This window comes from Plectropomus leopardus, chromosome 10 (assembly GCF_008729295.1).
Source record: "Plectropomus leopardus isolate mb chromosome 10, YSFRI_Pleo_2.0, whole genome shotgun sequence".
Classification (NCBI taxonomy): Eukaryota; Metazoa; Chordata; class Actinopteri; order Perciformes; family Serranidae; genus Plectropomus; species Plectropomus leopardus.
This window is the reverse complement of record NC_056472.1, coordinates 4,311,179-4,324,417: the sequence shown is the minus strand read 5'-3', so window position 1 is coordinate 4,324,417 and position 13,239 is coordinate 4,311,179. Positions and strand designations below refer to the sequence as shown.

General features: G+C 39.8%; 1 protein-coding gene across 4 annotated transcripts in view; it reads right to left on the bottom strand.

Moving 5' to 3' along the window:
* Positions 1-13,239, bottom strand: part of mlphb (melanophilin b) — a 102,369-nt gene that overhangs the window by 21,685 nt on the left and 67,445 nt on the right. For all 4 annotated transcript variants that reach the window (XM_042494409.1, XM_042494408.1, XM_042494412.1 and 1 more), the window contains 4 exons: positions 11,131-11,352; positions 8,413-8,552; positions 4,392-4,433; positions 1,069-1,124 (listed from right to left, as the gene is read on the bottom strand). In XM_042494409.1, the coding sequence (XP_042350343.1) occupies positions 1,069-1,124; positions 4,392-4,433; positions 8,413-8,552; positions 11,131-11,352 (460 nt within the window). The remainder of the gene's footprint in view (positions 1-1,068; positions 1,125-4,391; positions 4,434-8,412; positions 8,553-11,130; positions 11,353-13,239) is intronic.

Sequence of the window (13,239 nt, the reverse complement as noted above, 5' to 3'; positions counted from 1 at the left end):
TATATGGAACAGTAGAGGGCACTCTGTTTAAGTGGAAATCAAACTGGGGATGCAGGAAACACCACATGGCCTTCTTGTCGTCAGCCTGTTTGTAACATCAATCAAAAGTCCAATCTTATAAGATCTAAACAAAACCTTAATCGGAAGGCACAAAGACAAAGCATGAGGAGACCCGGCAGAGCCCGGGAGTCCTGTCAACATTTTTTCTCCTCAGCAGGCGCTGCAGTGATTGAAAATAAACAGAGCTTAGCTCCCTCATTACACAGAGACTGTGGTGTAAACAATAGTAGTCTCCGTTTTATGACGAATTCCAGTGGATTCAGTTCCCCTTTTTCTACCTCGGGACTTGAACCAGAGGCTCTTTCAACTCTGCTCTGACTCTTTTATGTGTGTGATTATGTATGACAGCTCGGTATTTACCCACAGTGCACTGCCGCTAGTGACGGCTGGACGGTGCCTAACCTAAGTCGTCACAAGCTGTCGAGGCATTCCAGTTGTTCACGAGGGGTGGCCTAGATCACATAGATAACCCGTGTAGAAAACACCTCTGCTTTTCAACACAGGAAGGAGCCGTCAGCATGACAAAGATCAGAGCTGAGAACAGTAGAGCCTTACAAACTCTGAGTTTTTCAAAAAACACATGCAAGCAAAATGCTCATTTGTGCCTGAATGAATTGCAGATGAGACTTGGTTCCCCTCTCTGAAATATCTTTTATTTAAGAATGGGGACACATGTGAGGCAACAAATCAACAGAACTGAAGTGAGGTGGTTTTTGTTGGTTCTCACATGTCAAGGTCTCAACATTATTTAACAAAGACAAACACCAGAGCCGCTAATGTTCTGCTGTCTGAATGCAGATTGATATCTGCTTCTTGTTTTATGATGCATATCAATGGAATGCTTTCCGCTGGCCACAGACTCACTAAAAGTTAAGTACCTACAAAATAGCTACAAGATGCCTATTTATTTAAAGTTCTGAATAAGCAAACACAGATTAGCCAGTAAATACAAACGCATATGGAAAAGAACCTCATGCACTTTCTCTTTAAGCATAAGAGATATCATACCCCCTTGTAGTGTTGTGAATCTGTTGCGTCCACACTGTTCTCTGCATATCCATCTGCTGATAAAGAAGGAAGACATGTTAGTGTTAACCAAGGAAAGTGTAAGAGAATGAAATGTCATGATGTCAGTGACAGCGTTCAAATTTTGCATTTTTGGTGCCAGACTTTGGTGTCACTTCTGTTGAAGTTAATGGGGCAGGCAATGCACATCCCACCCATATATCTGTTGTTTCACCTTTGACTGAAAAATCCCCCCAGAAAATTAATAAACACACATTAACTGATGATGATATATTCTTTTAAATCTTAAATTTGCTTTTTAAATCTAATCTAATCTTTGCGCATTTGTTCTTCTTGTTATTTACACCCTTTTCCACTGTACAAGAAACCCACTAATAAGGGCTTCCCCCTGAAAGTTGAAGTGGAGTTGCGGTGCTTGTCAATGTCATTTTTGGCCATGCGCCACATATGCTCCCAGCTGTTTTTCCAGATGACCTTCCGAGGCGTTTTTGATCGCCCCCTTAATGTTAAGCCTTAAAGCTCAGTCATTGTCATTTTTTATGTGTACTAGCTAATCAACAATACCTGACTCATTTTAGCACAAATGTAAATTTCTAAGGCAAACTAAAAGCCATTGTTGCAAACAGTTATGTCCTACTTTGGCAGTGATTTATCTAACTGACAGATCATTGTGTCCAGCCAGAATAACTATTAGAGCTAGCACACTAATAAACTCTGGTCACGTTAACATGTTGGTACTGCCCCGTTTATTTTTGCATCATGGTGTAATGTTAGCTGTCTTGGACCATACAGGGACTCGAAACAGATCTATAATCTCTTATTTAACCTATAACAAGAAAAACAAAACTGCACATTTTAACCAAAATGCCAGTCAGCATCAGGTTGTGTGTTTTTAAAGTCTGTGGCAAGATTTTTCAGTCAAAGTGAAAATGAAACAATGCAGATATAATGGGTAATAGTGTGACTTCGAACGCTGTCATTAACTTTTCATCTTTTATATGTGCTATATGTACGATAACCTGCACAATAAAGTGTATGATTTCCAGAGAGCAATGCAGTGCACAAATAAAATAAGTTAGCACAAATAAAATAAGTTAACATTTCTCTCTGTGTGCATGCATTTGTGAGCAATAAAAAGTCACATTACAGAGACAGCCACATAACAATTAACCTTTCTTTCTGCAGCAAGATGCAAACTGTACGTTGTGCAGCAATTCCTTTTCAGTACAGCACGAGAAAGTTAGAGCAAGGAACATGTGTATTTTCAGCCTCTCTTTATGAGAGTGTTTATGAGTGAGCTGCATTTCTACGTAACAGTTTCCTCTTGAATACAGTGTGTGTGTGAGTGCGTGCGTGTGTGTGTGTGTGTGTGTGTGTGTGTGTGTGTGTGTGTGTGAGAGAGAGAGAGATAGAGAGAGAGAGTGAGAGAGGGAAGGGAAGGAGAGACTGGCAACAACAAAAGCACAAGAGATGTGTTCAAGAATGAGGTTCCCAGATCAGCCAACAAAGTGATAAAACTTGAAAGCTTTAGCAGAAAAACAACATTACAGAGCAGGTTCACGCACATTATAGTAAACAGTTGTGCACTGTTACTGCACTAATACTGCATCATATCCAACATGAATTGATTTAATGGACATTTGTTACATCACTCAGAAAAAGTCTGCAGAAAAAAAGTGCAGATTGACACAAAACACACTAAAAGCACAATTATTATTATCATAACTACTCATACTACTATTTCTAACAATAATAATGATAAAGTAATGGTTATACTTGACACTAACAGTTTTTGTTTGAAACCTTGTTGACTCTCCCTGACTAACACTTCCCTGGCTCTGCTCCTCTACTCTCGATATGCCAATGTGAATAAACGCCAGGCCAGCCTTAACTGTGCCAGCCTCACCAGAACCTTTTGGTGTGCTCCCAAACCACTGTACCCACTGTACGAGACATTCAAAACTACAAGGCTTACATGGATCACTCTAATAGCAAATGATAAAATGCAATACTCACACTAACTTTCAAATTAGCCTTTTTTACACCATCATTCGGTTTATTTAAGTCACCATCATTAATACTAGGACTAACCTGTATTGCAAGAGCATACTGGTAATTAAACATTCATGTGATTCCAGAATGGATGTAAGGAAGACCACACACATGGCTGGATTAAGTCTCTACTAGGCTGCGGGGAGAAAGAATTGTTGGGCTCAAATTGATCCCTATTTGTGGTCATTTGGTGAAATGTATCTAGGAATATAAACAGCTCTTTACCATGACAACAAAGCAATTAACAATACAAGGCTCACCTCTTAAATTCCCAAACAAATGTGCAGGTTACCAAACAAACCAGCCAGCACATATATATTTGACTGAGGGGTAGCCCAGCCTTGAACACACAGATTCGCCAAAAATGAATCTAAAATGTCTTAGTCAGTGCACAAAAAGACAAGGATTTGCCACATAATGAGACCATTAGTCCAAGTCCTCCATTTGGGGTCAGACTTTTGTTACCATACAGTTTATGGTCACTTTACATCTTTTATTTTTTTTTAGACATGCTAGTAACATGGCCCTAAAGATGACAAAATCAGCTGGTCAGTCGGTCGATCACTTTGGCCATGAGAAATATCTTTAGCCATTGGATGAATAATGATGACATTTTAAAGGTCTCCAGAGGATGAACCCTGATGCCTCAGCTCCTCTGACTTTTCAGCTCACGCAGTCAGAGTTTAAAAATTGTCTAATACTTTGGTTTATGACCAAATAGGTTAACTTGAGAAACTAATAAAACACATTGACATCGACCTCAACTGCACTTTGTGTTAAGTGCTACTTAGCGAATGTTAGCATGCTAACACTCAATTGTAAGATGGTGACCATGGAAACCATTAAACCTGAAACCTGAACCTGGCCTGCTCCAACTGAACTAGGAAGTCAGAATTTACGAGTTCCCAGTCCGAAATTTCAACTAAAACACCCTCTAAACCCAAATTTCTGGATTTAAAAAGGTGTTGGAACCTCACCAACCCTCACCTCATAATCCAAGATTGCTGCTCCCAACAGAAGTGACAGATTAAGAAATACACTGTTTATTGGCACTCATGTCTTCTTTGTGTCTCATTACACAGACTAATTTACTCTTAGTAAATAAGTCACTTAAACTTATTGGGTAAGGTATGGTAAAAATGACCAAACTGCTGAATAAAAGGGAATGGATAAAGTATATTTAAGAGACATCTGTCAACAGTGTCTGTCCATTCCTTCTGATGAAGATCAAGCCTTCAGTTCAGTGTACTTACTGTGGACCTCTGGTATGCTCTGTGTATCATATTCATGAGGCTCTGGAAAACAGAACAGATAAAAGAAGACACCAATCAATTAATTGCATCATATTACAATCTAGAATAAAAATGAATGAGGTTGGGTTTGCAATTTTGCCACTCAATTGTTGAGCAAATTGGGATAATTCAGGTAGTCCTAACTTTCCACATAAAATGATAATCAGAAGCAGGAGCAGCAGTGGTGCTGTTAAACTGAGGAGCCGAGGTCAGCCAACTAATTCAGTTAAAACTCCTTTTTATGGAGCGTGTGTGAACAAAGACTCCGTTGTAAGCACAAGTGTTACATCTCCCCATGTGCACAAAGTTACTGTAGAGACGCAGAGGACGACACCCTCTGAGCTTTGCGGGCCCAACGGACCACAGCAGCATACATACAGTACGAAGACAGCAAAAGAATGTGTGTGCTGGAGCGTACAGTCATGCATGTTGAATGTGAGCCACGTGGTCACATGAATGTCTACATGTGATGAATTGCCAGGCATTTTTTAGGCTTAATGCATCTGTTAACATGCATATTTATGGCAGTGTTTCATAAAAACAGCTTGCATCTGTGCACACTCTGCAAGCTGGATTCCTCACAAATACATGACAAACGAAAGTTTTGTTCTCCCTCCCTCTTTCTGTCTCTTTCCCTGTCCGCCTCTCTGCTCCTGGTCGGCGGAGCTCTGCAGGACTGAATCCTTCAACTCCAGGCACAGAATGGGAGACATGTGACTGGATGATCACAAGGCCCGCTGGGCTAAGCCAGCAAACCAACTCGTTCTGTATCCTGTCCCAAAATCCTCCAGGGTGACTCAGCGTAAGCAGTACCAGGAGTCCCGGCTCTCGCTCATAAGTCATTGATGTCCTGATGCTATGATCTCACTTGGAGACCTGCTGTGTATAATAAATGCTAAAAGCTGATATACAGTGTGCTTCAAGGGCACTTGCTTTATATGCTATGAGTTTGGCCAGAGGATATTGGCAATGCTGCCCGAGTGACTTCAAAAAGAGAGCAAAAAGTGCCGGAAAGGTTTGGCTGCAGCCCCATGCCGTCACTGCATCACATTTTAAACACAAGCTGCAAACATAAACACGGCTTTTCACCACATGAGCAACTCTGTAATGTCTCAAGACAGCTATTGTATATGTCCCAAGAGGCTGAGCTTTTAATGGCACTGGTCAGTTAAGGACAAAAACCCGACATTGTGGGACCTGGCCTGAGCTGTAACTAGGCCTGTTAACAGCACTCTGCACAGCTGTGAGGAGCCAGAGCTGGAAAAACAGGAAAAGATGGAAGAGATTAAATCCCTGTGACAGATCTGGCAGACTGGTGATGACGGCTTACTATCTGAAAAAAACAAGAGGAAATTTAATTCTTGTGACTCAGTGTCACAAAAATGAAGAGTCACACAAACAGGTGAGCGACAAATTAAAAAAATACAGCAACATTAAGCGTCTTAGGAAGATGTTACTGGTAAGATGAACACTATTCTTTCTAATTATATTTTCTAATTTAATGTTTTTATCATAGTGATGAGCACTGTCTGATCTCTTATATATGTTCCATGGGGTTTCGAATTGCTAATATTGAGGGCATTCAGTTAAATGATATCTGTGCCACTTGAATTAACTTGAAGACCCTGCATTTTGTTGTTCACTGGGATAATATAAGCTTCAACAACTGACACATCCCACAGATGTGATGCACTTGTCATGGTGATGTTTTACCAATTATCAGATGCTGGAGTGTGATTCAGTAGACTAATACACATTCTCCATGCAGTTACAGCACAGTGTGCAGCTGCTGAAGCTTTTCATTTATTGGGGATTTCTTATTGTAAGCTCAAGTTGCCCTTCCGGCGGTGTCCTGCTACTCAACTTTTGACCTGCAGCACCACCAAAGGGGTGGTAAAAAAGTTTGTGGAGCTGATGGAAATTTGTTATGGTTGCTTCTTCAAAGTCACCCTGACCTGAGACCTGACATTGTAATACATCTGTAACCTTTTATGTTTCGCATTTATACAGACATTCCTGCTTGACAGCTGCCCAGGATAACTATGGATTGACTGTTGAGCAGTGAGGAGCTACAGGCAGCTCACTGCTTTGCTAAAAAGCCACAGTAGGCAGGTTCTCATTACAGATTTCTGCAAAAAATAAGTGATATTTTTGAAATGTCAATAAAACACAATTGCAGGATGACTGCATTTTCATCGAATCATGTTATGCTACTCCTCCTCCAGTAAACAGGACAAACCTACGATTATAATGCAGCAACGGGAGATATTTCTAGTCCACTCAGCTCATAGAACCCTTTGACTCAGCTAAGCCAGAAAGCTAACACTATGTCAGTTAGATTTTTTTTTTTTGGCTTTTGTCTTTATTACACAGGACAGCTCAAACATGAAAGGTCGAGAGAGAGTGGGAGAATGACATGCAGCAAAGGGCCACAGGTCAGAGTTGATACAGCCTCTGTACATGGGGTGCCCACTGTACTAGGTGAGCTACCAAGTGCCCCGAAAGAAAAGTAAGAATAAATTGACAAGATGTGTAACAAGAGGACTTGCAAGCTATTGATCCATGTAATTGTCCCAGAAGCATTATCAAGATTTTCACGAACAAACAATACATCATGTGTAACGTTTACTGTCAGACTGAACAGTGAATGGGATGTAAAATGATTGTTTCAATTCAGAGGGGCAGTGTATTTTCTGGAGCGTATGGTGTCCATCCTGTAGTATTCAGAGGACAAGGCACTGAAGGACAATACTAAGTGTAAACAGAGTTGGACTCCGTCCCTTACTCATATTATGGTTTTCTATTAGGAAAAAGTACCTGGTACCTGGAACCATCTTTTTAGTACCCGCTGTCCTGGAATTCCAAAAAGAGCCAACTGGATACTAAGAGGTACTAAAAAGTGATGTGGACACACTGCAGACCACTGATTAGTCAGAGAGAAACGTCACTGCATCATCAATGCACGGCACGCACGGAATGCAGCTAAGCTATTGTAGTGGCCCCATTTTTGTAGCATTATTTTCTTTCCCAAAATGGCAACCAGAGAGATCATGCCATGGTTGCTTGAGGAGATGCAAATGTTCCTCATCTTGCTGGCCAACAAGCCTATCCAGTGAGTGGAAGTCTGTGTATATGCAGTTCGAATTCCCTGAAAGCCTCCCTTTGAGATGTTCCAGGGAAGCTGTAGAAAATTGTTCACCTTTGTGTTACAGATTATATATTTTCTGCACATACAGGTTTCTGAAATAATAAAAAGTATAGAAGAAATATGTCAGTATTGTGTGTTTATTCGCTCACTACATTCCATTTCCGATCATCTGTCTCCACTATTTAACTTCCGTGTTTATTCCTGCTGCGGCCATCTGTGCACAAAGTGGTGCTGCATTTAACTTCCTACATTTAGGTAGTCACCTGAAGTCCTCATCATCCGACAGAAGGGACACAGAGAGAGACAGTAAATGTTACCGGCGGGTATTCACACTAACCCTTTATGCATGTGACATGTTTTAGTAGTGGTGCGCATCGGAAAATGGGGGTCTGTGCTCTGTGTAATTTGAACCCTGCTCGTATGTGTGTCGCGTTGAAACTGACGTCACGGCAGTGTGCCATGGTGTCACTATGACGACCAGCTACACTAGAGGCTACACTAAAGCTGTACCATCTTCTAATGGAAAATGACCCCCAGAAAAGTACCCGATACCAAAGGTGAGTAGAGTAGAGCTGGAACCATGTAGTGGAAAAGCGCCATTAGATAGAATGGTGAACAGTTAGTGTCACAAGAACTACATAGTGGGTGTCCATTATGAGTCTAACGGACACACTCTGAAAACATTCCAGGCTCAAGTATTAAATTCTCTTCACACAGCAGGCGGTGTGATGGGAAACCCCCGAACCCTTAAAAAAAACAGTTCAGTAACACATCCTCACATTCAGTTTCTGCACAGAAAACCACCCACAAAGGCATCTTGATAATAAAACTCACCTTCAAGGTCATTCTGAGAGTCACTGGGTTCTCCGCCCAACCTCTTGAAAAGGGATCGCATCACCTTGGCACTGCCGAACCGCTTAAAGCGGGCACGAACATTTTCGTGGTACCACTCCAAAGTACCAATCTTGAGGATCCTGTTAAGTAAAATGGAATCAGTCAGCCAGTCACTCATTCAGTCAGACTTTATTTGTATAGCACTTTTCATACAAGCAAACTATACCAGTAAGTGCTTCATACAATAAAACCAGAAGCCCCCCCTCCACAACCACATGCATGCAAGTACAAAAGCACATGGATTAAAAAAAATAAATACAAATAAATGATAACAAATAATAATAATAATAATAATAAATAAATGATAAAATTACTCTAAATAGTAGATAATGGGTGAATACAAAGATAACAGTTGTACTTACATGCATGTGGTTGTGAAGGGGGGGCTTCTTGTTGATATTACTTCTAGTAAAATCAACTAAATGTACAAATAAATAGTCAATAAATAAATAAATAAATAAACAGGTAAAGTTAAATTGAAAGCCAGACCAAATAGGTATGTCTTGAGTTTGCTTTTTAAAAAATCACCCCCTCTGCAGCTCTCAGGTCAGGAGGAGACACAATTGGTACTAATGGCTTGACGCACAGAAAGCAGGGTATTAATTACGTGGTAATACAAATATACCAACAACAGGCACTAAATATGCCTCTTTTGTCACACAAAGCAAGAGCGAAACATTATTGACTGCAATGGTGAGTGCAGGTTTAAGCATGAGATGCATAGCAGGATATTTTCCAGACACTGGCTGAGTTCAGTGAGAGGGCTTTGCAGTGCTCAGCCATCTGAGCAAACAAAACTATAATGGTCACATATGGAGCTGGAACAAGCTGGCTCTATTAAATTCTGGTTCCAACACTCATAACTTATACACTGCATATTAAACAAATATTCAGACCTCAGTTGAGCTGCCAAGTCAAATTTAAGTGTTTGTCCATTAGCTGCTGAGAAGCTTATGAATGTATTGATTAAGTGCTTTCTCACATCACTGAGTTTGCTGTGGAACTATGTTAAAGTTGAGCTTTAAAAGCAAAGCCCCAGAGACTTTTGACTTGGCCTGTGTTTTGCTTTTCTTTTATAACTGACGATTATCAAAAGTCCATCAATAGCTTTATGTCAGACCCCCCAGTGTGCAATGGATGTGGACGAACTCCCAAACAGCATGGTCTCAGAGCTCAGAACTTATTTTAGGTGTGCAGCTATCCAGTAGTGTAATCATGAGCCAGAAAACCCCTAAATTCCACTGCTGTGGTATAACATTCAGTGTACTCGTAGTTTGAAAACACGGAGTTAGCATAACATAAATAGCATAAATAACAGTAATAGCATAGTTGCATAATTAAAGGCAGGTCAGCAGAGATAACCTGTGAAGCTCTAAAACCAAAGCTGAGGCACCATTACAACTGTGAAAAACCACAGAGGCATGATTATGAATTCATGCATGTCTCAACATACAGTGAATATCAGCTGACGTATTCACAATGAATAGAATGTGGTTGCTAATGCTACTGTAAATCCAAAAACCATCTGGCACATTGCCAAAGGCCCCACCTCAAGGTTAGATAAAAGAAGATATTGCACTGATGAAATAACAACGTAAACATGCTAATTAATTTTTTGTCTGAATATGACTCTGCCTCTGAGGATGCAAATAATTGCACTGTAAACTTTTTGCTATTCGTGCTGATCTTTGTAAATTGGACTGTTTCTGCAATAAGGCAAAAGCTAAAGGAAAGGAGCCGACTGTGCCAAATGCGGAATTTAACCGTTCCATATTTAGCTTTCTTTCAGGTGCATACTTGAATTTTGGGTTTCTACTGGAACAATTTCACATGCTTTAATGATCAAAAAATGCAATACATTCTCATTCTTACTCTCTGTTTGAAGTGCTCTGTTTTAACACCTGTCTCTTTCAGGCTCCCGCCTGACAAAGCCCAGTTTACTCTGATTGGTCATTGATTCCAGGTCTTCCATATATGCGCTCTTGGGGTCTCTGCACCTTCACTGCAGCCAGAGGAGCTTCTCTGCAGTGCCACTTTTTTAATCCTTATTGACTTGACTTGAATTGCATTGCTACCCTTGGGTCCATGGTTACTTCCTGTCAGCTGATACCATTAATGTACATTGTAAATCATTCCAACAGGAAATAAAAAGGGACTCAATTACAATGTATGTTTTAAGTATGAATTGCTCTTTATAGTAAAGTCGTGACATCACAATTCACAGATGCCCTGACAGCTGGTTTAAAGGCTCAGTTTTATTGTTTCCACAGACACATTTCTCTGTTGACTAAGCATTTTGATACTTTATATATATATATATATATATTTCTATCTATTGCACCTATTCCTGCCTTATAAAAAAAACGATATGGAAATCTGTAGGGCTGGAACCAAAAATTCAGCTATTTGAGAATTTGTAAATTGGGTAGATATTCAGTTTTTATTTAGGTATTTGAGAATGTTTTTGTTGTTGCAGAGATGAATGCCATTTCTGTGGTTGTGATACTGCTGCAGCGCCTGTCACACACACAGTGACAGGAATGATCATTTTTACCCAACAGTTAATAACGGCTTTATTGACTCAGTCAGGCTGTTGCGGTGTCATAAAGATCCGGAGCCCAGAAAATGGCTAAAAAAAGAAAAAAAGTAATTTCCTACCTGGCCATGCGACAGGGATTGCACACCCAGCCATGCTCCTTCTTGTTGTAGAGACTGCAGGACTTGCAGATGTAGAGCTGGCAGTCCAGACACTGGCGCTTGCTGTTGATCAGAAACTTGAAGGGCTGCAGACATCGAATGCAGTACGACTCGGTCAGGCTAGTCTGGTTGCCCAGTAACTCTCTCTTGGTGTCTTCTTTTTCAATCTTGGTCTTTAGCTCCCTAAAAAAGACAAAACCAGACTGTTCACTACAGTCAAAGAGATTTGTTTGTCTCTATAAGAGAAATGACTTCATTCACTGAGTCACAGGTTAATGTATTGTAGTTAGTTTGCAGAACTCAGAAAACAACATTTTGCCTGAGGACAGAGGTGGCACCAAGTCACCGTTTTGCAATCCACAATTAACTCCAGTCCTAAGTCCAAAACTTTGAATTTCAAGTCCCCAAAAAGTTACAATGCACTCTTCACCAAATGCAATGTCATTTCATCATCAGATAATTAATGTTAGCTGCGCATTAGCTCGCTATGTTAATAATAGCCTCAACTTTGCATTCTTTGTGCAAATAAATGTCAGAGGAACTGATGGAAATGCTATATCTACATCTGTAATTTTCAACCTGCACATTTTGCTTTTGCAGTTTTTTTTTTTTTTGGTAAACCGCAGTGTAGTTATTTTAGGTGAAGTAAATTATCTTTACTATCAGTCTTTTTCTCTCATCAACAGCTTGACTGGATACTGTTGGATTGTTTCAAACAAAGGTGATTAAAGGAGATTAAATGTTGACTTGCTGGGAATGAATAGGGTTATGTTAGTTGATTCAAGAAATAAGGGGGAATTGATTGATTTGTTTCACGCTTTTTCAATACTATACCTTTAATCTATAGACTTGAGGGAAAGTATTAAGCTTTTTCAAGCCAAAAGGCACAAGTCCAAGTGAAGTCATCAAGTTTGTGACTCTTGACTTGACACCAAACCATATGAATCGAGTCCCATTCTTTGCCTTAGACTTTCTAGGACTTGTTGCATTGTAAAATAACAAAAATTATGTTTGAACTTAAAAAAGTTGGGTTGCCTTATTTTTTTTTTTTAAAGATAGCTGAATTTGAGAAGACAAGTTGAATCATTACAAAATTACCTCATTTTGACTTATACATTTCAATCAATTGAAAAATCCAAACTTTTTAAAAAGTTCAAACAAATACTTTTCGTTATGTTACACTTTACATTCTATTTTTTACACTGTGCACTTACATGGCTTCATTGTGTCAGTGTCTCCATCTGGTTAATTGGCAGGTTAAACAAAGACTGATAATTGTTTGCAAATGGACTTTGACCAAGGTCTGTATTTGACATTGAAGCAGTGATGATTACTGCTAACTTATATCTTGTATAGTAAGTGAAACACTTCCAATGCTGCTCCATTTTGACTGAAATAAGTGCTATGTAATCTTTTTGAAAGTCCATTTTGGGACAAATTGTTTTGGAAAATGAGACTGGCTTGAAACAAGGTTTGCATGCTGTTTATGATTAAACTCAGCCAAATTTGGTACCATCCTGCTTTTATGAAGACCAAAACATTTTATCTGGCAACCAGCGGTAACTGAGGAGGCCACACAGAAACACTGAGCAGATGGAGAACCTGTTTGCCAAGACACAGTTCTGCCACGTATCTCCCTGCAAAATAACAAATGGTTTATACATTTCTGTTTATGTATGGGTACATATTATATGGCAGCTTCAGAGCTGCTGGTAGATGTGTTTTTTCAGTTTTGGATAGAACCAGGTTGGCTGTTTCCCCCCTGAGTGCAGCATTTATGCTAAGCTAAGCTAACCATATCCTACAGCACTCGTGTCAGTCACAGAAACAAAGCCAAAAAGCACATTTCCACACAGTTTGAGCTAAATTCATTAAAAGGTAGATTTCTAACTGCTTACTCATTATATTTTTACAGTTAAAAAAACAAACCATACAGCCTACCGTTTTATTATACAGAGATTTTGAGTCAGAATACTGGCTGACAGTTAGGAGTGAAGAGATCGGCACATGGACCACTTGATTTTGGCAACTTTGTGTCAACATTATGTCAGCCATGTTACATGGGAAAAG